Raw genomic sequence first — 26713 nt, forward strand, 5'->3', positions numbered from 1 at the left:
TTTTTAGGAGATGCATTCAACTTACACTGGTTGGGTTTTGTTTGTTGCCAGTTTGCTCACAAGTGGGAGCAAACAGCAGCATGTTGGAGATGCCAAACTGAGGTGAGTTGCTTCTTTTGCCAGCAACTTCCATCTGTGGAGAACAAATGAGAAGAGATACCTGCTGAATTCTGCACTTTGGAATATCGATGTTTGACAAATTTGTTTAGTTCCCTTTTAGCTTTACAGAAAGAGCTACTCGTGCCTTGGAGTGTCACTAAACCTTTTGATGTGTAGGAAGACACCGTATCTCTTTCAGCATCATGTATGTTACTGGCAGGCAGAGTAATGGTCTCTTAATTTGTGTGTGTGGATGAACTAATTAGCAATACTAAAATATGAAATCACCTTGTGTTTTCTGATGATCATATCCTCTGAGGGTTCTGAATTTGTCTTCATGCATAAGGCAAAATAATCAAAGAAGCAGAGCTTGTTAAGTTTGCCTTCATTAACGCTGAATTCATTTGCCTAAGTACACTTAACCCCTGCTGAGCTTGCTTAAGAATACAATTTCCCTGTCTAATATTTCTACTTCTTTCTCAGAATATATTTTCCAGTTAATAAGTAATCTAATTTTTTTCTTTTTGTACTTGATAAGAACTTTTTTTTTCTGTATGCTTCTTCTTGCCATAATATCTGATGTTACAAATTTGACTGATTAAGTTAATAACGAAGTAAGTCCAGCTAGGACAGCCAGCTTGTAGCAACGTGCCAGGCATGTGCAGATCAGGCTTAAATTTGTGCAAGTTCAGTGTCTACAGCACAATCCTTTGGACAAGGAAGAAATCCTGCATGTCATCTTTTTTTCATTCATTTTATGAGAAGACACTACCAAATGCATTGACCTTGTTGGTGCTTTACTAAGCAATTAACCTACTGGATCTTTTATTGCCTTTGTGGCCATGAGCTCTTGGTTACTCTGCATGCCCAGGTGGATTTGTGTGGGTGCTACTTAAAGTCAAAAGCCTCACTCTTTTTCTGTTCCCGTCTGATTTTCCATCCTGCTCTGTTTGGTGCTTCACTTCAAAGCTTCTGACATTAAGTCATTAATTTATCTTTTAATCCATTTCTTGACATTTATGCATATTGAAATCCAGTGTCTTAGTCCGCTTACCTTCTTAGCTCACAGCTGTTTCCTCAGCTTTTGATATCTGGTATATAAACCCCATTAAGACAGTTTCTGCTGAGTAAAGTACCCAAGCCTACACCTGATATTTGACAGGATAATCCCAACAGTATTTTCTGTAGAATCCTTAAATCTCTTGAGCATTGTACAGTTTGTGTTTTCTTTTAATATGGTGAAGTGCTATAATTGATTTTTCATTCAGCCTTCTGTCAATGTCCGCTTCATCAGCCTTCACTTCTGATGCTACTCCCAAATGTCATTTTCTCTCTTTTTGTTGTGTGTGTGTTTTTCCTTTAGATTAGGACAAACACACCCAGTTGCAGGAAGATGTATACCTGCTCCCTGGTTCGTTCTGTCTTGCTGTCTGATGAGGGCAATGCTTGTGTGCATTTGTACCTGTTGGTATAGGCACTGAAAGAGAAATCTTGAGTATGTGGTTCAACACACAACTTGGTACTTTTTATTGTCTGCTTTCAGTAATGGAGATTTCTGGGAAGATGCAGTCTTGGCCTCTCAAGTGGAAGTCTTCACTGACGAGGGCTAATCTGGGCATTTCCCAGCTGATTTTTTTCATGTGTCCAGCTCTCTGAAAATTAAGCTAATTAGTTCTGATTTTGTCGGTTTTGCTCATCTCAGGAAACACGGGAGGTAAATTTTTACAGTACCAGAGTCTTCCTCCCTGAGCTCTTATTGTCAGCTGACAGTGTTGGAAGGAGCTGCCTCTGCCATGAGTGTATCCAGGACTGTTACATTTTATCATCATCATATCATCATAATCAACATCACCCTCATGTGTGGTGGTCAACTTTTAACTTAAAATGCAAGGTCTCACAGGTTTGTTCCATTAGTTGTTTAAAACATGCTGGTTTTGTTCATAAGTACATTCCTAAAAGATTTGGATGTATTTTGGTCCTCTCATATATGTTGCTTTAGACAATGATCTTGAAATTCCAGAGTATCAAGGATTCAAATATCAGTAAGCAGAAGCAAATAAACACAGCGTGGAAAGCATTGTACTTTTACTGTAATGTTCTAATACACCACAAGAATGTTATGAGTTATGATGCAAGCATTAAAAAGCTTTAATATTTCTTGTAAATCTTATTTCATAGGATTTAATAGGTATAAAGAGTTTCAAATGGCATTAAATAAAACTAGAAAGTCAGTCATCTGCAAAGCAAAGCCACAAAGTACAATAAAACTATTTCACCCAAGCTGAATTTTGTATCCATAACCACGTATATATTTAAAACAGCTCACTCTTAATAATACTAATTTTTTAATACACATAAATATACGTATTATTATTTATAAATATAAATCAAGAAAAATAAAAGTATTAGTAGGTACTAGAATTTACTCCCAGTGCTAAGAACTAGCAATTAACTGGAATTAGACTAACGTTAAAAAGTCAATTTATCCCTTACTACCTGAATAATGGAATTCAAGATTCAAATTCTCAGGAATCTAAACGGGAATACAAGGAAATAATTTTTCAAAGTGGAGGAGTGTCACTGCTTTCTGCATGATACCTTCAGTATCTTCTGGATTCAATTGTTAATCTGTATGCATTATTGAGACATCATAGATTAGGAAAAAAATCACATTTTAGAGGTGTTTCAGGATCCGTAAGTCTTTTTTCATATGAATTAATTTCGGATCATTCCCCATTTTTATATTACTTTATTTGGTTAAGAATAACCAGATTTGAACAATATATCCTGCCTTTGTTTTGCTATAGATACGTAGAATACTAATATATGTATGAGCATTTTCTAGAGTCATCAGAACACCCTGATGTTAAAAGGACGATTAAGATGATAAAATGCATGTCCAGATAAAACAAATTTGAAGGAAAGATGCATGTACTGCATTTTATTTGACAGCAGTGGGAAAGTAGTAGTTTAAATTTGTTGAGTGTACTAATAATTTAAACTGATTATCAGAGACTTAAAACTGTTTGCTGTGCAAAACTGTCACATGAGTAAAGGTATCTAGGAGCAGGAGAACACTGTACCCTAATGTATAATTTTCTTGCTTTCGTCAACTGTAGAAAACACTGAAGATCTGTACTAAAAATTTTCATTGGTAAGTCATTCTAAACTAGGATATAAAGATTTCAAGAAAAAAAAACACATTTAAACATATTTAGGTAGAAAAAGGTAAGCACAGATTTTTCTAAAGCATTTTCAATCTAGATCGGAAAATTCCCCCTTTGTATCTAGCACTGTTTAAAAGTATACCTCACATCCATCAAGAGCAATTAATTATCCTTCTTCAGGACAACACTTTACTGAGAATAAATGTTGTGTTTTACAGAATCACAGTAGACTGCATCTCTGAAGTTTGTCTTGTCCAATTCACCTGCTTAAAGCAAATTCAGCTACAGTAGGTTGTTCAGAGCTGTGTCTAGATGAGTTCTGAATATCTTCGAGGATGGAGATACCATAATCTTTCTTGACAGCCTGTTCCAACATACAGCCACCTTCGCACTGGAAAGTCTTCATGTGTTCAGACAAGCTCTTGCACCTCACTTTGTACCTGCTGCCTATTGGTCCTGTCACCATGCATCTCTGTGAGCAGTCTGACTCTTTCTTTGTCCCTACCATCAGGTTTTTTATTTTCATTGTAAAACCCTGCACAGTGATCATTATTTTCTCAAGGCTAATCAATCCTAGCTCTCTCAGCCTGTTTTCATGTGTCAGATTCTCCAATCCCTTAATCATCTTTGTGACTCTTTGCTGGAATCAACCTAGTCTGGGGAGCCCAGAATTGATCACAGCATTCCAATGCTGTGAAGAGGGTGAAAGGATCACCTCCCTCAACCTGCTGACAACACTCATTCCTGGGTTGTTCAAGTAATGCTGCTTTCCAGCTTCCCTGCCGTTCTTGAAGAAAAGAGTGGTCTTAGATTTCTTTCAGTCCTCAGAACCACCTCCCTTTGATTCCTATAACTTTTCAAGGTTACTGAAGAAGCGTGGCCTCTCAGTGTCATAATCTGTTTCTCTCATTACTTGTGTATGTGTCCCATCAGATCCCATGGAAATATTTTTATCCAGTTGTTTTAAATACTTCCTAAATCAGTTCATTGTTGCTTAGGGTGACTTTGGTTCTTTATACTTTCCCCCAGGTTTAGGAAGACTGGGTCCTGAAATCTTCCTGGTAAAGACAAAAGGAAAGAAGACACTGAGTAACTGGGTCCTCTGCTTTCTCTCTTTCTTTTGCTGCTTATACACCTGTAGAAGTCCTTCCTGTTGCCCTTCTCTTTCCTTGCCAGATTCAACTCCAGATGGGTTTGGCTTTCCTAATCCTGTCTAATCCTAATTGGTTCTGACAATTTAAACAATGTTGAATGTTTTTTTCTATACTGCTGTCTCATGATTACCGAAGAATGAAATATAGTTGTATTTGAAATAACAGAATGTCCCAATAACGATCAAATCCCTTCTGTTTATGCAGATTTTAGCACTTCAGCATTTCCATAGGTTAGGCAATAGTATTTTACAAATTCTTGGAGTTCCTGTGTCAGATATAGAACAAAGTGTATAGTAAATTGGATAAAACTGATAAGAAACAGTATTTTTGCACATGCTTCTAGCAAAACAAACAAACAAAATGTAAACAAGACCTTTTCTTAATTGTCTATGTTAGAGTTGCAAGATGAGATCACCTTAATATGTATATTTAGATATGTAAAATGATAATGACAGGTTTCTCTTATGGTGTTTTGTAGAACATGCTCTTGAAGAGATAAGAGTCACAGAGATACTTGACAACTATTCATCAAAACAGGAGCTTGAAAATTACACATTTCTAGACCTTTAGGCGCAATATCACAAGGCTCTCAAAAACCAAGCAAGATTCAGTACGGTGTTCTTGCATACGTGTTCTAGCAAATGAAAGTCAATTCCATTGCCTGTTCTGTAGAAACACTAGCTGAGAGGCAACTGTTGAAAGAAACAGCAGCAAGTTCAAGCAGTGTTGAATGTAGAGGTAGTGGGCCTTGCTAGAAGCAATGGGGATCTTAGGTTCCGTGGCCTATTTTGCAAGAATGTGTAAAAACTGAAGAATGGTGAAAATGATGTAATGGAACAAAAAGCCAGAAGGGTCTCTTCCTGTATTTGATTTCCTAGCAAATGCAAAACCTGAATTTTATTTGAGGTTTGAAAACCTTCTGATGAACCCTGAGCCTTGAGTGCAGCCAGCGTAATTTATGGCTTTGTGATTTCAGTCTGTAGCAGGCGAAACTTTACTGGATGGTGCTGCGGCAGTTTTGAATTCTTTGAGGTTTCGATTGTGAGTCATTAGCTTTTTCAGCCCTTCTTTTAAATTTTAACAGATATAATTTTTCCCCTGGCTGTTCAGTCAGATGTTTCAGATGAATAAAAATTAAGTGAGATGAAGCAAGCTCCCAGCCTGTAAAACAGGGTTCAAATAAAAGAAGCCATTTGTAATTTCAGTGCAGTTTTACTTGCCTGCTTTACTTAATATCATAGTTTTCAAATCACATGTAGAATTCTGAGAAAAAATAAATTTGACAAGATGTGAATTTCTCATAAACAAAACAGGGATAACCAGACTAAACACAGAAGAGATTGTACACCTTTTTTTTATTAGAGCTTCATTGGTCTGAAATACTATGCCTGTGCAACGTTGACATAAGCTGTATTTTGCATATTGTACCTACTTAGGTCACGTCAAAGCGTAACAGAATGCATGAGTAGCACTTCTTTCATCTCAAGTGGAGGGGTTATCAGTTAAAACTGAAGTGTGCATGACACAGCAGCAGCTTCTGTGATCATTTCGTGGCACAGACCAAAACATTTTAAGGCTATTAATCATTTTGTACCACCCTCCTGTTTGACTTGTGTTTATTTACAAGTGAATTCATAGAGAAGCTCAAGGAAGCATCTTGTAAGTTCTTTACTGATGTGGATGCAGGTGGCCAAGTGTTACCTTGGGGCTGGAAACTTAGGGACAGATGAAATGAGTTAGCCAGTGAAAGTGCGTTCTTTTTGGTTGTTAATGTACTAGTGAATGAAGTGTGTGTAGGATCATGTTCTGCTGCAGAGGCAGAAGTCATGGGGAAGCTTGTGTCCATGCTAGTCAGATATCCCAGCCCGTGTGCAGGCACAAGAATGGAGCAGCCAACTGGATATGGGCCATGGAGGGTTTTTCTTCCAAACAATGCTTTGGAATTACTTGGAAGAGTGCTAGCTGGGCCAGACCACAATCTTGTTAGGGACCTTCCTAAGAATTTAAAGATGTGTATATGCAGTACCAGTGCTTGGGAGTGTTGCCTGGAAGCATTTAATGCAGTGGTTTTGACATATCCTCAGTGTCTTTCAGGATATTGACAATGTCTTGTTTTTCATTAACTCAGTAGATTTATGATAGGAAATTCAGTGTATATTTTCTACATGAGAATGAGATATTGCATGCGCTCCTGGTTCAGTTCTCAACTTGTGTGCCTGTTGAGCTCTAATCTTCCTGACAATGTGTCAGTAACCCACAGTGCAGTCTGAATCTGATGGCCCAGTGCAGATGAGACAAAAGATCTGTGCTGGCCTGATGCCAAGATTACTGGCAGAAAATAATAACATATTCCAGGAAATTATTACACATTATTCTTGAATCAGAAACTACTTGTTGCAGCACCAGGCATATTTTACAGAAAGGAAAAACAAATTTGGTGTGTTTTCCAACTTGTTCTGTGCGACAGTAAAAGCATGCTCATTCAACATGTTAAAGGTAGGATGATTTGATCTTGAAAATGCAGCTGTGATTCATGGTTAATATCAAGCGCATGCTCACATAGAGATGGCATCTCCCATAGCTTCAACAAATAAAAATGTTGTGCCTGTGAGAAATGTGACTGGTTTCCATGCGCAGCGCCATGTGCTACACTTTCCGCTTTCTCTTTTTTTCAGTGTTTTATCCTGGGCTCTCTTCTCCTGTAATTTTCATCTGTCTAACCAGCAGTGTGTAATATGCAGCAAAAATCAGAACCTTTTTTCCTACTTGCTAATTAAAATCATCAAATGCCTTGGGTTGGAAGGAAATGTGAAGCTCATCCAGTACTAACACTGTGCCGTGGTCAGAGCTGCTGTCCTTCAGCTCAGGCTGCCCACGGCCCCATCCAGCATCACCTGCAGGGATGAAGAATCCACAGCTTCTCTGAGCAACCTATTCCAGTGCCTTAACACCCTCTGAGTGAAAAATGTCCCCCTAAAATCTTGTCTAATTCTCCCCTTTTTAATTTAAAACCACTCCCCCTTGTTCTGTCACTATCAGACTGCATAAAAGTCTACCCTCAACCTGTCCATGAGCTCCTCTTAAGTACCTGGATGTTTTTGTAGAAAGGTAATCTGCGAGTGACCTCATTGTGATGCTTAAGGATGCATCATTGTATGTGAGTTTCGAAAGAAAAATATACCATTGTCCCGTATTGAAGTTAAACCTTAATGCCAATGAAAGATAATAGTACAATAGAAGCTACCTCGCATTAATTCCAGTGACAGTTCTAAAAGATGTTTCACTTAAAACTACCTCAGTGCCTGAAATGTGTTTGTTTGTTTGTTTTCCAGCTGTGGGACCTACTGCAAAAGTTGCAGTTCATCATGACATACATCGCACCCTGGCAGATTGCCTGGGGGTCGTCGTTCCATGTGTTTGCTCAGCTCTTTGCAATACCTCATATCCTTTATAAAGTTATTTTTCTTTATTCTTGAATTCCTTTTCATGTATATAATCTATTTTCAGTGTTGGAACAAAGGGTGAAGTTTCCAGGTAACCTGTATTTTAAAATGTGAAAATGTTTACGGTAATGCAAGGGAAATATGGCTTTCTCTGTTTCTTTACTATGTAGGATCTGAAATGGGGAAACTGAATTCCGATGCAGGCTGCTTTATTTATGCCTTCCCACTTCTCACCCAGTCACGTATCCACAGTCGTTAGCAGTGAGTTCTGATGCTTTTGGAAAGAAACAGTTTGGCTGACGGTACCTCCAGCTTTTATGTATGCAGGAGCCAGTTTTGTGAAGTGCTGGGTATTTTGCTGACTGAGCTCTAAGGATTCTACTCGCTTTCTCAGTTGCTTCTAGTTAGTATCTCAGATACAAATATGTCATTGAGTCAGTTTCTGTTGCAGCTGACCTGATTTTTTTTTTTTTTTTTTCTGTTTCAAAAGCAACTGTATTTTAATATTTCTGAGCGCTTTTCATTGTGGAGCTGGGAAGTGTTTCTCATTGACATTTCCACTCTGTTTTATAAATACATTCATCAGCGCTAAAACAGTCCTTCAGAAACTGTCTTGGTGCCCATTCCAGGGCTATGAACATTTTCTTTGTGAATTCAGAGAATTAAAGCACAGAGTTTAATGACCTCCGAATGCCTGCAGGGATTTAAAAATAGAGAGTACTTTTTGAACAAAAGTGTTTCACTTTAAAGTCTAATTCAGTTCGGAACTCGATTTAATGCAGGAAAAAGGTAATGAAATAAAACACTTATCACATTTAACTTTATTGGCATACCAAGCATTTTCAGAGACTAACTTTTCATTTCTTCCTCCCCTTCCAATTGAAGCAATGAAAAAGAGTTGGGTGGTTTTAGTTCATATCTGCTAAAGAGTTAACCATGTACTGTGTATTAGGTACATACATTTAAATCTTTGACCTTTCATCCCATAGACAATGGTTCTTTTCCTCAAGTTATTTTTTTTTTTTCCCCTTCTTGAGTGGTTTTTCCCCTCTTCTATTTGCTGTGGTATCCTTAATCTTGTGCTGCATTGATTAACTATGCATGTGTTTATAGATAGGAAGTATAAATGGGAGTCTTTGACAGATGGAAGAAAAGGCAGAATAACTCCCAGAAGGAAAGCTTTAAATTGTCTATTTACAAATGAAAGGCATTAGTAAAAATTGTTACTTATCAGAACATTTTGAATGATTTGTAGCAAGTTACAAGGAAATTTCACAACAAAAAGGTTATTTTCATCACCATTATAGGTATGAATTGCAGGAAAGTATATAAAGTTACTTAGTGAAACATCCGAGTACTAAGATTTTATTTCATTGAGTTCCTCTTCGATCACATACATTTTTGCACATGGTAACTTCAGTCTTGATATAAGTGCCAATTAAGCTTTGCAAAATGGAAGGCAGTGAAATATCAGAATTGAGATTATTTACACACTTATTACCAAAGTGAACTAAATTAGCTTTCTATTATTTATATTAATAATGTCCTTCATAAACATGAATCTGTCTTTCAAGGCAATGTTGCAATGAAGATACTGGTTTAATGCTCAAGTTACTATTCCCACAACAGCAATTACTCTGCCTTTTTTGCACAGTATTTTTATTTATTGTTACCATAACCCTGCAGACAGTACTAATGAATACATATTACAGTTTGCAGAGGCACTAAACCTGCCTTTTCTTTGCAGAGTTAAATATTTGTGGCTCTTAATTGCCCAGATCGCTTCCACAAACAAGATACCAGAATTTAAATATAAAAGTTCCTAGGTGAGTTTTGCTGTAGAACTCGGTGACTGAGAAATTCTGCTCACTTCAGCGAATTTCATCCAGGTGTGCAGGGAACGAAGGGCAACAATCCTGGAGCTTTGCCTGGAGGGCATTGTGGAGTCTTCATCATTAGAGATCTTAGGGAATTTAGACAAACATCTGTCAAGAGACACAGAGGTTTAGCTGTGGCTGCTGTTCTGCAGTTCTGAACTGAGTGAAGCAGAAATGGACTTCAGGCTGGCGGAGAGAAGTGCTACTTCATTTCCTAGTGTTTAAATGGGTGAAATGAGATTGTGCTCATTTCTTTTAAGCCGTCATCACATTGAGAAAGTCAGTCTAGTTTGTAGTCTAAGCAGGTTTTTACCTAAAAAAAAAAAAAGAATGGTGAGATTTTGAAAGAATGAATTTGTAGTTTAGATTTTTCTGCTTTTAAGTGCTTCTGCCTTCAGTGTGTCAGGATTACAGCTCTGGCAGCAGAAAAGAATGTCCTTTGAATGTTGGTTCTTCTACCCCCTAAGAAGTGATCTCATGCCTGGAAGTGACCAAATGTCTTGGCCCGGAGTAACTGTAGTTAAAAATGTGGGTTTGGGGCATCAGAGGATTTGGACTAGATTTGCTCCGTAGTTTTGTATTGAAGGAAGAGGATGGAAGATTTTTAAAACATAAACCTTTCATTTACTTGTTTTGAAGCTCATTTGAATTCAAGCAAAGTTTTAAATAATATTTAATCCTCAAATAGCGTGTTTTATTTCACTCTGAACTGCTTTTTGTTAATGCTTCTCAAAATTTGAGTTTGGATTTTCTTTCCAAGGTGGCCATTATTTGCAAAGAAACAAATTCCGCTTCTGCACTGTATAATGTAACAAAGATGGCACACAGGAAAACTCACTTGAGATGCAGAGCAAAAAAGAACAGCTGTAGATTTTTGACAGTTTTATATATATATGCCAGATATATCAAATGTATATGTAATTATATTACTGTACACATCTGCTCTAGGTAAGTATTTCTGGTGCTGTTGCTTGTTTTCATGACACATTTACATATGTGAAACACTTTATTAAAACCACTCTTCACAAGTCAAATGGGAAATAGCTTTTGACTTGTATGTAGTAGAGCATTATGTCTTTCAGCAAAAATAAAACTGTTGCTACTGCTTATGTCTTTAACACAAACAGTTCACAGGGGAGTCCTAAATGTCTTAACTCATGAAAGTGGCAATTTTTAAATCAATAACGACATTAGAACTCTCTGTAGGAAACTTGATTTACTGTCCTTATCTGTTCTCCTTGCTCTTTTTTGTCTCTTCAGCTCCCATGCCTTCTTCCCTTATCTGACACTTGTAAATACTTGTTCATCTTTTGCAGTCAGTGCTGGCTATGACTACAGAGTAATGTGACAGTTTAACTTCTGTGGTGTACTCATGTCCTACTCTGTGCTCTCTGTCACTTTTTGAACTTCAGACTCTTAGGGCAGCTCATTTTGCAACTTCACTAATGCACAAAGACACCATTCAGGACCACTTCCTTTTAATATATTTGAGGGATTTGAGAGAGATCTTTTGCAAAATCTACAAACAAATATTTGCTAAATTGCTTTGAAAGTGTGGCTGGTTAGCCTTTTAATGGAAATATTGAAAGTGGTGCTAGATGCATAAAGTTGTTAAAGACTTAGACTGGAGGACACATTATTAGAACTAAAAGGCTGTGCTTGTTGAGCAATTTGACTCAAATTTTACAATGAGATGCACTTGATTGCTGTATATTATGGTTGCTCATTTGTCCGTGGTTTCTGTGTTTAGTACATTTCTTGCAATGGAAGCATAAAGAACGACAACTTGTCCCTTACACCAACTTGGAAACTTTTTTTCCTGAGATTTCATATAAGAATTTAAAGTGAGCCATGGATTTATGCATTCATTATAGTGTTTGTATAGTATTTTCTATTCCTCTGTCCTCCTCCTCTCATTTCGTACATATTTCCAAAAGCATGACATGCAGAACATTCTTTTAACTTTTAAATCAGCATGACATTTTAAATTGACAATAAAAACTAACCTGAAAGTGTGCTTTTGAGCCAACCGGTTGGATTGTATAGGTGTAGTTGTTTCTTCACATGCTAGCTAATTTCAGAATAAGCAGAAAGTCAAAAAATGAAATGTTAGCCTCACTGGTAGGATGATTCCAATGCAGAAAACTAAGAATTTCCATAGAAATAATTATTTTTTGGCTTTGTGTGTTTTAAACCCTTTCTGTCAGACTCTCAAGAATCACTTTGTGTTGTAGGAGATATGTTCGGTAGATAGAGAAAGGTGCTGCTGTAGCTACAATCAGGATCTGTCCTCGGGCAGAGGTTAGACCGAGTCACCCTGCTAATACTGTACTCTATTCAAACCTGTCACCTCCATTGCAACTATGCAGTATTGAAAAGACATGGAATACATGCTGGTAATTGGCAATTTGGCACTGCCTGCCTTCCTTTCTTCTCCCTCTACCTCTTTGGGTAAGACAAGCAATAAAAAGGCAAAAATGGTTGTAAGAGTTGCCTCAAAAATGGTTTGAAATTATGACTAAATAATTTGTGTTACCTTAACTTGCGCTTTTCAGACTCTGCCATGCTTTTTTTCCAAACTCTGGCCACTTCAGTTTTTTCTACTCCTCTGAGCCCATTTCTTGGTAGTGTCATCTTTATTGCATCATACGCAAGACCGATCAAGTTCTGGGAGAAAAACTACAAGTAAGACTATTTTTTGCTCTCGTTCATTTTATTTCTGTATTTTCCTTTTCAAAGATACTCCATAAACTGTTGTAGGCCATGAGGAGTTAATCTTTTGAATCTTGATTCTGATGTTTTACTATTTCATATTGTTGTTTCTGAAAATGTATATAAACAGTTATCAGTGGGCTACAGATGAGCTGTCACGTTGCATTTGTTTTACAGGCATGCAATAACAAAGCTGTGAAAAAAAACAACGGTAAAGCTCCCAGTTGTCAGCCTTTTTTTCTTGCTAGCTAGTGTTAGCAACTAAATCTGTTAAGCCTTTGGCACTACAAGTCAGACTGTATTAATATATTTTATACTGGCCTGATTAAATGCTACCGTTGGGATATGGCAGGTAACTCTTATAGAGAAGTGATGATGAGTGTGCATTGTAATTACTTGCTACATCTGATCTTAGAGTTTGACATAAGAATTTGTTGTTGTTGTCAGAATTTAGCTGTCATTCATGCAGTTTCACAAGGACATAGGCTTAGAATATTGAACAGACTGAATAATGAGCTGCTGCTCCTTTTACCCTGTAGGATTTCAGAGTGCTTGGTAACTGGGATTGAAGGGTTTCCAACAAGAGTAGTAGATAAAAGAGAACAGTCTTATTCAGTTGGAGGTAGTTTTCAGAAGGAATGCTGACCAACATGTAACTGGGCTCTGAGTAAACATGGCAGCTGCAAAACACCAGTGGGAAGCACAAAGTGAAAACTGTATTGGCCAAAGTAAGATTTGGTTGGGCCAATGAGAAGTGTTCTACATTTATCACACATCTTGTATTCGATACCATGAGCACCTTGACAGAATTCAGAACTGGAAATGACAGTGAAAGCTTCCTCCATCTTTTAGAGGAAAAGATCTGATGAGTTTCTAAAGAGTTAGTAAGCAAATATGTACTCCTCCATAAAGAAACTACAGAGACAAAGCCAAGTTAAATAAAGCTTCTAAATATGATGAGATTTGTGGAAGGCTTTTGGAGCAAGCTGAGCTTGCTTAACAAAATCCTTTGTCACACATCCTTTTCTGGGTCAACAAGTTCACTTCACTGAGGGTAGTCTTGGAAAGGCAGGAAGCTACTGCTAATCCCACAGACAGCTTTACATTTTGGACAGAAATTTGGAATGGTAGGAAGTGGAGAATTGAATATTCTCTGCATTTCAACCGGAACGTTTTGAAGGCACGTGGTTTCTTTTCTCTGTACAGGTTAGAGAATTGGACTCATTAACTGTAGGCCTATCACTTCCATGTAGTTAGATTAGTGTAGTACCTGTAGGTTAATGTAGAAGGAAATAGATGGGAACATTTTAATTTGCTTTGAGTTGGTCTAAGGCTTTTGGGACAAGATGAACAGAAGGTATTCAAAGGAATTCCAGAAGGTGGTGGTTGATGCTTAAATTAGGGACACTGACAATCAGCAGCTCCTACCAGAGGAAGAAAAGAAGCTGATGCAAACTGTTTTTGAAAATAAAACCCTGCGTCCAAATAATTTAACATTTTTAATGCTTTAAACTGCTGCTGCTTGTCTTTCAAAATAGGCAGCAACTACAGCTTCTTCAATGCGAATGCTCAAATTAAGCTGTAAAAAAATGTGTGCTTTGTTGTTTGTTAGAAATTGTAGCGTATCTTTTGGTCTTATCACTTAAAACACAGAATCACAACTGTTCCCTCTAGAAATAGAAAGTGGCCTTGTAGAACACTAGGATAATAGTCAAAGGGAAATAAATGTTTGCCTGAACCTGTGGTATTCCACAATATGCACCTCCTAAATTGATGTTTATTTGTCCCTAGCAGTTCTGACTCTCCTTTGCCTTGCTTGCGCTTCAGTATTTCGTTCCTCATGTGAAGAACTGAGCAAAGTGAATGACAGCTGGACTGAAAAATCCCAGGGTCATTAAAGGGACACAATGAAAAGACAGAAAAATACAGGGGAAAGAAATAGTATTTTATTTAGAGTAGGGAGATTCCTACAAAATGCTTGAAATAATCAAATAAAGTGAGACTGGCATTGCCTTACCACCTTAAATCTTGACCCTTCAGTATCTGAAAAATCAAAAGCAGACTTGACTACTTTCTTTCAGAGCTGTGGAGATAAATAGGTTCAGGAACTTGAACTGGAAGGGAAAGTTGTTCTGTCTCCTCCACTGACCTTTCTTTGGGCAGCAGTGCTTTAGAGCAGGTCACACACACCCCCTGAGTTTGCAGTGCTATGAGACCTAATGCAACACACTGAGGCAGGTTGTTTCTTTGAGTGTACTGACAGTTAGTTTTGCTAAATTTGGCTTGCAGTATTCATGGAAAGTTACAGGTTCAGTACAATGGAGACTGGGATAGACAAAGCAACCCTGACATTTATTTATTTGTTTATTCATGTAATTCTATACTCATTACCTGTTGACAAGGACTTTTTCCCAGGGGAACTCTACTTTCAGTGTGCTTTATATAGCTTTTTTGTTTTGCCTATTTTGCATACTCATTTTGAAACACTTCCTTATCAGGTTGATGCCTACATTAAATTATCATATTTATATTAGCTACTCAAAAGCTCATTTATGTTTGTATGAGATTGCACAGATAGTTATTTCGTGGCTATATTTTTATAGTTTAACCTGTTAACTACAGTAGCCGAAAACAACTTTAGCAAGCAACCTACGTGTCCTAACTAAAATATGATGGCTTTGTTTCTCTTCCAAGTAATAAGGTTGCATTGATAGAGCATCTTTCCTGTTTATCAGTATTTGCACACTTCTCTGCTGTCAATCAAAGTGCATTCTTTTGTTGTTTCTCTTGAGCAAAACCTATTATTGCATTCTCCATTTTCTCTCATCTCCTCTGGGCCAACAGTGTGAAATTAGCTGAATTAAAAGCATTGGGTACATTTTCTGTAAAGTGAATCCAAAACTGAATTAACAAGCAAAGAGCTTGGCGCTATTAAATGGGTTCTTAGGCAAGTTGCTTGGGCAGTGAGCAGCTTCTTTATCTGTATCTTGAAGTGCAGTCTTGCTTGTCGCAACCTGGTGTTTTCTGAGAGCACATGAGCACGTCTTAAGTTTCCAGTGTTACCTTTAGTCCCAGTGTTTTTTCTGCTGACTGCTGAGAAGTTTGGTTCCTCAGGTTTCTGACAGGACATCTGCCACTCTGGATGGTGTGATTTGGAGCTGAAAGTCTCAGGGAATTAAGATGATGGCTTGTTTGTTACATTGGGGAGATGGAGAAAATGGGTTAAAAGAAAAAGAATAAAAAAGTTCACTTTGACAGTAAGCAAACTGTGAAATTCCTAGCAAGCTCCTCAGATTCAGGAGCCATGCTGTGCCTGTTTGTGCTCTGGCAGCGTGTGCACAGAGCATGGGTGTTCCTCCTTGGAGCTGACATATGCTGGTTGTTTATAGTGTGTGCTTCTGGGCTCACTGCAGCGCAAAGCCTGGCACAGCTATGCATCGCAGAGGTCAGGGATCTTTCTCAGGAGAAAGGGAAGGGTGGTTTTTAGAAGAAGAAAGAAATCAGGCAATAGGGAGCGGAGGTTAGGAAAGAGTGACCTCTCATACCACTATTTTTTACAGCTTTTGCTGCCTCTGTTGTTGAAAAGAGAGGGGTGTAAAGTCAGCAAGATGGCCTGAACTCAGGAGCCAGTTGTCCCATGGGAGTCCAGCTCTGAGAGATTTTCTCTTTAAAAAGAGTTTGGGTTTGTCCTGCTGTCAGCCTGAGTTCTGCTACCCAGTTTGAAGAGTCCTATTTCACTATTTTCACAGCTGTTGGAACGATTAGGCTGTAGATGTCAGAGAGAGAAAAGGAAATAGCAGTAAATCTTGTTTAATGTATAGGCACTTTAAAGCGTAGCTTTAGTTGAAATGCTGTTGTTCCGTTCCACTGCTTTGCTTTCTTTCTTAACTACTTTGTCTCTTGTCCTCCTGTCCTCTTATCTGACTTTGTATCTCAGATATGGGAACTAACAGAACAGAGCAGAAAGTATACTCTCATTCCCCAGATCATGCAGAGCAGACCCTTCTCTGCTGCAGCTGTAAATTGTCCCCACAAACAATGAGTTGCCACCAACACTCTGGGGTTTTCACTGCCTGCAAACCTCTCTTCCCCTCTCATGCTCTTTCCTGCCTCTGTTCTTCCTTGGTCATCTGTTTTGGTGGCTGATTTTGGGTAAGGCACAGCTTGCTTTTGCTTTGAAGGGTCTCTAATGAATTGCTGTCTGGTGTAACTAAATTAGTTAGTGTCTCAAAAGAGGCTGTGATTAAATTGCCAGTTACTTCAGAACAGCATTACCAGATGCCTCTCTCTGTTTGAGAATATGTGAGCAAGTCTTTCTTTTCTCCAGGTGCATCACTAAGTTGTTGCTCACTCGTTGCGGTCTGGCACACAGCCTCCTGTATAAGGTTCATTGAGCTGGCGATAGAGGGCAAGGAGAACCTGCCCTGTCTTAGATGTAGTGCAGCTGCCATTTTCTTTTTTTTCCTGCTGTCTGACATAATTTGTCCATCGTGCACAGCCTGCAGGTGGAGTGGGGAGAGTTCTCCCAATGTGAGCATAACTAGGATTGACCTCACATTGTACACGTGTGTGGGAAAAGGAGATGTGAAAAGTGCCCATCTGCTTCTTTCCCTTTTCCCATAAAATAACAAGCCTTCCACTTCCAAATTATTGTTTTTTTAACGTACCCTCATGCATTTGGTTTCCCTCTGAGCCTGCTCATCTGGTACAGCTGCCAAAAGCTCAGCTCCAAACACAAAATGCCATTCACCCATAACTGTCACTGGGTCTTGCTTGGGAGCTAAAAGGTCCTTTTTTTTTTTTTTTTTTTCCTTTTCTTTTCCCCTTGCTATGTTGTTTGATTTCTCACATGTTCTTAGACCTCCATAGTAGTGATGTTTACAGAACAACTGCAGCAAATGTTTATAGTTCAGTAGTCTTGGATATTGATTTATAATGAATACTTTAAAGAAAGGTACATTAACCTCAGAAGTCAACAATTATTGTGTGACTAAAGCATCAGAGGACCCTTTTCCCCCCAGATGTACTGTTTGGCTTATTTCCTCAAATATTGGTTGAAAAACGTTGCGTTCTGACTCTGTCACTGCCAATTCCCCTTTCTCAGAGTTCAGTCTTTTCTGAAGGGTCTCTGGGCTTTTCCAGACTTGCAGTGTGTGTTAAGTTAGTTTATAACTCAGCAAAATAGTGCAAATTTCAGCATGTAGATTAAACCAGAATGGGCATTCAATAATGCCTAGGACTTACAAGTCAAAACAAACAGAATCAATGAAAAGAACAGCTTTTAGTTTAAATTTTTGGTGCATTGTCTTCAAATGAGAATAGGTTGGCTCTTCCCTGTTCACAGGGCATGTTGATTTTATTGAGATTTTCTGATGACTTCAAAGCGATTTTAGATACTTGAGTGCTCAGCCTAGTTTGGCAGTAGGGGATCCCATGGATATGGTTTCCCTATTGACAGCAGCAGTCCTCCCCACCTGGCAGTGATGCAAAAGCTGAAAACATTAGAGATTGCTGCTGGTTTTCCTTTGTTAGTCTTCCCTTACAACTGGAATATTTCCCTAGTAAAGATGGTCTTTGGAAAAAAAGAAATGTTCCTTTATCAAAACAGTGAGTATGGACTACTCTTTGTGAGGTTATGCCCCATTCCCCAGGTGTGTGCCTGATGATGGTTTTGGCACTGTGGGAGAGAACAGAGAAAAACAGAACTTTTGAATAACTTCATGTGTACTTCAGTCTTAGCTCTTCACAAGTCTCTCTCACACAAGTTGTGTGCTACTCATTAAACTTGTTCAACCGATTGTCTTCTTGAGACCATTCCCTCTTTCCTCCCTGCTCTATTGCCTGTATGGTGTACATTTTCACACTGCACACCATCAGCACTGCCTCTGAACTTGTACATTGAACACTGGACTACTATCAGAGTCTTTAATTCCCTTCAGTGAGTGTGCAGGGCTTTGAGGTGCTGCTTCAGGTAAAGCCTCAGACACTAGAAGCCCTGCTAGAAATCATGTCCCCCTCGGTGTCTTGAGCTCTTTGGCTATTTGCTGTAGCACAGATGTATGCACTGTATACACACGTCCTCTCCAAACTAGGCCTCGCCTTATTGCTTGGCATCACAGTTGGAGTCATAGCTATCTGGGAAAAAACAGGTGGGGAAAAACAGGCCTTTAGCTGAACAGAACTGGTATTAAAATTAGTGTTTTCAGAGTTGTCAAGATTTTTAAACTCGTGAGACTACAGAGAATTCAGAACTGTATTCCTGCAGTTTGGCAGTATCTCTTTAAATGGTAACATCTCAAATTTTGCCTGTGGCAGTCAATAAAACAAATTGAGGCTAATTGAATAGGAGCCATATGTGTGATAATTAATTGGGAGTGCATTCTGATTCAATGCTCTGTAGTTCCCTGCAGAGTTAAAGATGCATTCACAACTCCAGTTCATTGAATCATTTTAAGAGGACAGAAAAAAGACAGAAGGAGGCATCAGAGAAAGAATCCATGCTGAGGCCAGCCAGGAACACAAGCAGAGATCAAAACCACAAGTGAGATAAATGAAAAGGGAAAGGGATGGGCAAAGAAGCAAAATGCATGCAGTGGAAAATCTGAGAAGACATTTTTAAGCAGGAATTGAGACCTGTAGAGGAGAAGAAATCATGAGCACAATAGGAGAGGATTTCCAGAGATGTTTAGAAAGGAAGACAACAGCAGGGATGAAGAGAAAGATGAGAAAGGACTCATAAATTAGAGTTAGGAAGCAGGTAATATTTTAAGTGCTTAAATAGATGTGCAGTGACTTTAAATTTTTATCATCTGTTCTTCTAATGCTTAGCTTCCAAATTATATAAATCTAGTGAGATCAAATAAACTTGTGAAATTTCTGTCATGTTGAGTATTGGGAACCTGTCCAAGTGCATTTCCTGCGAGTTCTGAGCAAGTGTTCATCCCATTCACTTTTATAACATAGATCACCTCCTATTTTAGATTAAACTGAATCAAACGTTTGTGGGTAGGCTGAGGTTAGGCACAGTAAACTCAGAACTTCCATTCAAGAAAATGCTTACTCATCCAAATTTTGTCAAGATGTAAAGATAGGTGAGAAGCTGACATTGCAGAGAAGATGTTCATTCAAAGAGAAGTGATGTACAAGTTTTATACCGATAGCAGCAGGGAGTAATTCATACTGCATTTTGCTGAAGTCCCAGTTGTGTCTTGATATGCTAGGGAATAAACTGGACCCAAAATGTCTGAGTGCTCAAAAGAGCAAAGTGTAGAATTTCTCTCAATTTTTTCTGAGATTATACAAAATACAGAATTCTATCACCATCACCACTGAGAATCATCCCAGAAGCTCTGCTAATTGGCTGTAGATAAATACTGGATGAATGCTAGAGGAATATTTTTTATCTTTTGACTAGCAATTTTTGCTCTCAAAATACCATGTAGTCTCCATGTGCTGGGAGGCTTTTTCAATCTGAAGAGTTCTATAGGGACTACCATAATGACTGCTGTAAATGATCAGCCTTCTCAACAGTTCTTGCAATAATAACAAACGTTAAAAAAAAAACCTTAACAATTATCCCTGTTGGATTTTGTGCAATTGTAGTGGTAAATTTTTTGTTATTTTTCAGTCTGGTATCATCAATACTTCGCTCCCAGTCTGATGGCACTGAAACAACTTGATTAGCTTCTGTTTTGTCTTCCTGAATCTTATGCTGAGAAATCTGTAAATACGGAGAACTTCTTAATAATGATCTAAATTAATATTTCTGACATAGGCTTTCTTTTTAAGACATCACTTCCTACTGTTTGTCTTATTCTTGTTTTTTCTCATACATCGTCTCAATCTCCATCTCCTAATTTTGTTTGTAATCAGTCACCTTGAGTCTGAAAGTGACAGTTAAAATGTAAAGGTGTGCTGTTATAATACTATGCACTGAAAAAGCTTAACAGCACTTTGTCAGCATAAAGAATATTAGTAATGAATTCTGAAATACTTTGCTGTCCTTTCCTCCTTTCATGTTGCTGAAGCAATTTGCATCTCTCTGTGTGGAGTAAGGGAAATAAACATCTTGGCACACTTTGCTGGAGCAGCTTCCAACGCTTCGGTATATATTTTTTAGCTGTCTGTTCTTTCTCTTTTTCTGCTGAAAGCTTCTCATTGCCTCCAATGTGCATCCCTTTTGCTCTCCAACCTCTTATCATTTTTGAAGTTTTTGTCTCTCACCCTCCTGGGCCCATTGTGCTGCCTTTTCTGGAAGCACCAGAGCCCGAGTCTTGCAGGTCTCTGGGCCCAGAGATGGGCACCCTCCCTATGATGTCTGTGTGACTCACAATAGGGAAACCAGAAGAATAACTTATACCTGTAATGCTTCACAGGCAGGTTTTTGTGTACATAATTATCACATTTGCTTTTCATTTGGCAGTATGTCTGAATTGTGCACAGTGAGGCCTAGTTGGGATGGAAGGGTGCTGCACTAAGCACGGTAGTTCCAGGCAGGGTCCCAGCACTCCAGCAGTGACAATGAGAGCAAACATAGACACACAGAACACTGATAGTAAAATCTTCCTATATTTTAAAAGGATCCTTCATTAGCAGTGTCTTTAACAACTGGAATTTTATTACACCTTACCCCCTCTTAGTTTACTAGAATGCAATCAAAGCATATATCATTTCTAGATGAAACACTGGAGAAGGGAGGGAGAGAAGGAAAGAAGAAAGCATGAAGAATAAAAATCTGAATGAGTGATCAGGAAGGAGATACTGTGTCCATTTATAAAACAGCTTTCCTTATTAGTGTGAGTTAAACCTAGAGCATGTCTCCCATGCGGCTGCCCAGAAAACCTGGGAACGGCTATGCACAAAGGGGCTGTCAGCCTTTGTTGTTGTAATCGTGCTGAAATATTCTGCCTTTTAGATTAAATTGATTTAAAACTACTTGGACTTCCTCACGCTTCCAATTAGTACCATCATTTTTGCCTCTGGTGTCCTTCAAATATTCATGGATGCTTGTTTATTCTGCTGTTTCCTTGTGCCTTGCTATCTTAGCCTACTACTACTGCTGCTGTGTTTTTAATGCTAAGCCTTCAATTTGTAGTGCCAGCAGCATAAGACATTCAAATGTATTTTATTCTATTTTTTTTCCAGACTCCATGAATAATCATAGGGCTGCAGCACAGTAATGTTTCTTCCTGTTAGACTTGACTGTTAGGTATCATGGAAAGGTGGATTAAAGTTCACTGGACACAAACAGAAGAAAACTTTGGATCTGCCCAAGGAAAGTGTCTCTTGCATTCCCCCACAGGAGACTGCTTTCCTTTGTTTTGTTCTCTTATAAAACTAGAGATCTCCTGTTTCACAGCTGGAATCCTGGCAATCTTGAATTTGTGTTTTGGGGCAAAATCCAGCAACTGCAGGGAGGGTAAAACAGTTATTTTCATTTTCTGGATATAAACACAGAGGTGATTTTTCCCTTTGGTTGGCTCGATTCTCAATATCCACCCCAGACTACCTGAATTGAATCTTCCTCAGTCTATTTTCTGCCCTTCTAAAGAATTTGGAAGAGTAAGGTGGGAGAATGCTTTCCAGGTTGAGAAACAAGATGATAAGTAAATTATCTGAGCGTCTATATGAATGATAGACTAAAAGAGCATGAGTTAGATATTTCAGGAACTAGGAAATATTTTGGCTTTAAAATAGCAGAAGTTCAAAGACGATCACTTGCTCTTGAGGGCAAGTGCCTGAGGACCTGTGCTCGGTTTGCATGAAAGAAATCCAATTACTGAGCTAATTATCACTTTGTATGAGTGGTAACAATCAAATTTAAGGCAGGAAGCCACTGGAGGATGGCCCAAATCTCCCGCTTGTCCAAGAAGTTCACTTAGGAGGTCTTACTTGTGAGCAAAAAGACCAGGAGTAAAGGTGTAGCTAGTTGGGGTTTAAGGAGCAGTGCTTTGGAATTTAATGCTAAGCAAATTCCTGTTGCCTTCAAGAAGCTGCAAACATAGCTGTAGTTACTTATAGTTGCAGAAGATTTTTAAAGTCCGAAGTGATTACGTTGAGTGAATTTCTTCAAGTAAACTGAACTTCAGGACAAAAGTAGTTCAGTCTGCTTTATTAACTGTATGTATTATCCTCAGTGTTCATAAAAAATGAAAAATATCCTTCAGAATATCAGTATAATGTTTTCATTATCTCTGATAGTATCTGAAGAGTTGAATCCTTTCTTATCTCATGTCCTGAGGCCCATGTTTTCTATGTTTAAGAAATCGATACTGTGCTTAGAATGGAAGAAAAAGCCACAACAGAGCCTGGTTTGGCTTTGTGAGAGCCATTCTGCTCCTGCCTTTCTTCTCATTCAGGCTGCTTCACCTGTCACAGAATCACCTGTGGCACTCACTTCTCTCCCAAAAATGAAAAAAATAAATAAATAAGTAGGGGAGGGAATGTAATGGAGTCAGAGTTGCATGCTGGATAAAAGGGTTCTTTACATAGATTAGAATTTTCTATATACTGCTCTATTTGTATGAGTCTGAATGCACTTCAAAAACAGAAAAGCTTTACAGGTTGATAAAAAATTTGGAGTAAAAAGTAGTATTGACTTGTACTTCATTCTGCCACACTGATTCAGAGGCACTGGAAGCTAATAAGTAGTCTCGTAGTCTTAACACAAGCAATTTTGAAAATGGCTGTGTTTCTCTGCTGAGAATGGAAAATTGTTTGAATTCTACAACCTAATCTTTATGCTTACTCTTGCATATGTTGCATTTGCAGGTGGATGTTTATCAGCGTAAAAGAATTCTGACAAGCTTTTTGAAGTAAAATTACTCTTTATTTTCTGAACTGCTTAGGAATCACCCCCACATTACCATTTTCTGTTACATGGGAAATGAAAATTGCAGTTCTTCTTGTAACTTAGCCAACCAGAGGAAGGAAGATAAATAATACATCAAATGAAATGTTAATGTATGTAGATAGTATACTAATATTAATTACAAATAATTCTAATTAGGACTCCTATTTTCCCCAGCTGTATTTCTTGCGAAGTAAGAAATCCTGAAATGCCAATACCAGAGCAGTATTTCAGGGAAATAATATATGTTTCCTGTAACGCTCCTGTTAGCCGAGGCTTTCACTTTTACTCTGATGGCTTAGGAGATGGATACTGGGTAAATGCTTTGGACTTCTGGTATTTAGTATCCCTAATCACCACAGCAGCCACTTCCTGCTGTTGGACACAGCTTGCCCACACTGATTTACTCACTCTTTATCTTCAGACTTTACCACTTCTTTTGTTACAGGTGAAAGCTCCATCCAGTCTGCCTTACAATCCTTTCCTATGGGATTTATATCCCACTGGTACAGTGAACATTTCAAGTAGGAACTGTGTTATTCCTAAGGGAGACGGGATTTCATGTGTATGGACTAAGTGCCCAGGGTTCACTCTGTTTTTTAAGAAACAAGAACAGGAATCTCTTAATCTGCCTAGGTGAATAAACTTAATTGTTTTTATTTTCCTTTCATGTTATGCACCCACAAACATGTTTTCAGATAAATAAAACCCATAAATTGATCTATTGGCCTTAAGGCGTAGTAGGAAAGAAAGGCTGACTTAATATTCTTTCTATTCAGTGTTTTGGTGGCACCTGACTGATGTGCTTCTGGAACAAATACATACATACTTGGAATAAACTGATGGCCGGGTTAGAAGTATGTATTGCATACTAGTATAGATTGTAAAGAAATGTTTAACGGGAAATAAAAGCTTTTGCTTGGGAGAATCTTATTTAAAATAGAGTAGGCTGTACAACTGACTGTGTCTTTTTTTTTCTAGCACAAAAAGGTCGGACCATTCCAACACAAGATTGGCAATTCAGATTGAAAAAGATGCAGGTATGGCTTGGGAGCTTGATTTGCAAAATGTGATGTATCTACTCTATTAAGGTTTTAGGTGTTAGAGAGATTCAAATGGATTAAATGTTACGGGAACAAACCAGACTGTTTTAAATATAACAGAACACCTGTTTAAGTCATGTACCTTGATAAATAAATTCACTCTTGATTTACGTGAAGCCGATTAGATAGCTGCTGGGCTACAAATCAGTTGTTTAATCACAGCCTTTCTGTTTGCATGGAGCACATGGCAGGCACTCTATTTAGACTTGAAGGTCGGCTGTGGTCAGGGAAAGGTTTTGGAAAAAAGCAGCAGATTAACAATGCCCCTATCACAAAGCTGTTTGGGGTGACAGGTATCTCCTGTTCCCTGGAGAGACACCCTTCTAGGATGAGGGAGAGAGGAAGGGAAAGGGAAATGAGAAGAGTTAAAAATGCAGGAGGAGTTGAAAAAAAATAAGCATGTAAGCTGATGGATTTCTCCTTCAGGTAATGGTCCGTTAATTGAGCTCTGATCCAAAGCAATCCAAGACACCTTCCTGATTTGCACTGAGCAATTCCTGTGAGACTGGAAATGGAACATTTTTTGACAGTTTAGGGAGGTATGAGGTGTGATACTTGAGCTGATACTCTCTAACAGGACAGGGTCATTTCCAGCAGAAACTGATATCTGGGTTTCATTCCAGAGCCTTCCAGAGATTCCAGTGAGAGAGGTTAGGATTTCATAAGTGGTTTCTTCCTCTTTTGCATTCTGCAACCGATTTTATTTTACCTCTGAGGTTTTGGAGGCTTGTACCATGGTGGTATAAGTTTACCTTGTGATTACTTGTATGTTTTTGGACACCCCCCCCCCCCCTTTAATGCTTATCCCTTTGCAACATGAATGCGCATACATATTCTTGTATCTTAGAGGTCTTTTCCAACCTTAGTTGAGAGTTGATCCGAGCAGTGTGTAAATGGATGTCTGATTCTATTTTTAAAGTGAGAAGTAGTTGAATGAACTTAGTCTTGTGTTGAATGAGCTTTGTTTCATTCTTTTCTAATATATTGAATGTGCCTTTATGTGTCTTCATCTTAATTACTCAAAAGATACGCCATAGACAAAGAATTGAAAAACTCCCAGAGGACTAAAAGAAGTAACTCCCAGTAAAATTAGTGGAAAATATGTAACAAATTATTTAGCTAGTGAAAGTCTCAGAAATAAAATTCAGATTTAAGCTTATGTACTTAATCATGATTGCTAAGAATAGTAGATAGACTTTAATTTAGTGTAGCAGAGTCTGTAGGTGGAACTGAGAAACTCTCAATGTAAAACACAAAGAAGGTAATTCAGTTCAGTCTGATCTCTGTTATCACTAATTTGTTTTTAGATTTATGATATTGTTTGTATTAAGCAAAAGTTTCAGGCCTGATTCTCTAAGGGACTAAAAACCACTTAGCAAGTGCAGTTCATATAAACTATACCAGGAAGACATCACCTAGACGGACAAAGAGGCCTGATGCAGGATGAAAAAGAGTATAGGATTTTATGTAGAATGGCTTAGTTTATTTGCTTGTTTGTTTTGGTGTCGTTGGTTTTTTTGTTTTGTTTTTTACAAATATCTGCTTCTCTGGTTGCAGGAAATGATGACAATAATCTCAACTCAATTTTTTATGAGCATTTGACAAGATCGCTGCAGGAGTCGCTTTGTGGAGATTTGATCCTGGGCCGCTGGGGAAACTACAACACAGGAGACTGTTTTATTCTAGCATCAGATTATTTAAATGCATTTGTGCACTTGATCGAAATTGGAAATGGCCTGGTCACCTTTCAGCTCAGAGGGCTGGAATTTCGAGGTAAGGATTCCTGATGAAATCAGAAATAACAGAAGATACTGTCTGTGTTTCATAACCCGTCACAAATCTCTAGTAGATCGTAACAGAGACTTTAACATTCCCTCCTGCTATTTATTTTTTTAATTGATATTTCCATTTAAGAACTCTGTATTTCTTTTTATCATTATTTGAATTACAGATTTTCAAAACTTGAATGTTAAGAAATTTGTATTTGTGTTCTGCAGTATCATGAGACATTCAGAAACAAAATGTATTGAATTATTTCTTTGGTTCACTGATCTTTCAGGTTACCCTTAGGCAAGTATTCAAATTATTTTTCTCCCTCCATAACCACAAAAGTTGGAATTGCTATTAAAATTGTTCAACTTCCTCACAAACTGGCCTTTGAAATACTACCAAAAGTCATAAGACGCCTTCCACAGAAAATATCCTGTGTAATATCGTGTAAGATGCCAGTGCTGAGATTATTTCCATCACTGTGGAGCAGGAGGGTAGAAGCAAGTAAATCAAGGTTTCATGTTTGTTGTAATTGGGAT

The 26713-nt window shown here is 38.2% G+C and overlaps 1 protein-coding gene across 3 annotated transcripts in view; it reads left to right on the top strand.

Annotated features, from left to right (window-relative positions):
- PCNX2 (pecanex 2) overlaps window positions 1-26713 on the top strand; it is a 133460-nt gene that overhangs the window by 75870 nt on the left and 30877 nt on the right. For all 3 annotated transcript variants that reach the window (XM_015857877.2, XM_015857878.2, XM_015857879.2), the window contains 4 exons: window positions 7753-7861; window positions 12296-12425; window positions 24283-24341; window positions 25962-26177. In XM_015857877.2, coding sequence (XP_015713363.1) covers window positions 7753-7861; window positions 12296-12425; window positions 24283-24341; window positions 25962-26177 — 514 coding nt within the window. The remainder of the gene's footprint in view (window positions 1-7752; window positions 7862-12295; window positions 12426-24282; window positions 24342-25961; window positions 26178-26713) is intronic.

Source organism: Coturnix japonica, chromosome 3 (assembly GCF_001577835.2).
Source record: "Coturnix japonica isolate 7356 chromosome 3, Coturnix japonica 2.1, whole genome shotgun sequence".
Taxonomy (NCBI): Eukaryota; Metazoa; Chordata; class Aves; order Galliformes; family Phasianidae; genus Coturnix; species Coturnix japonica.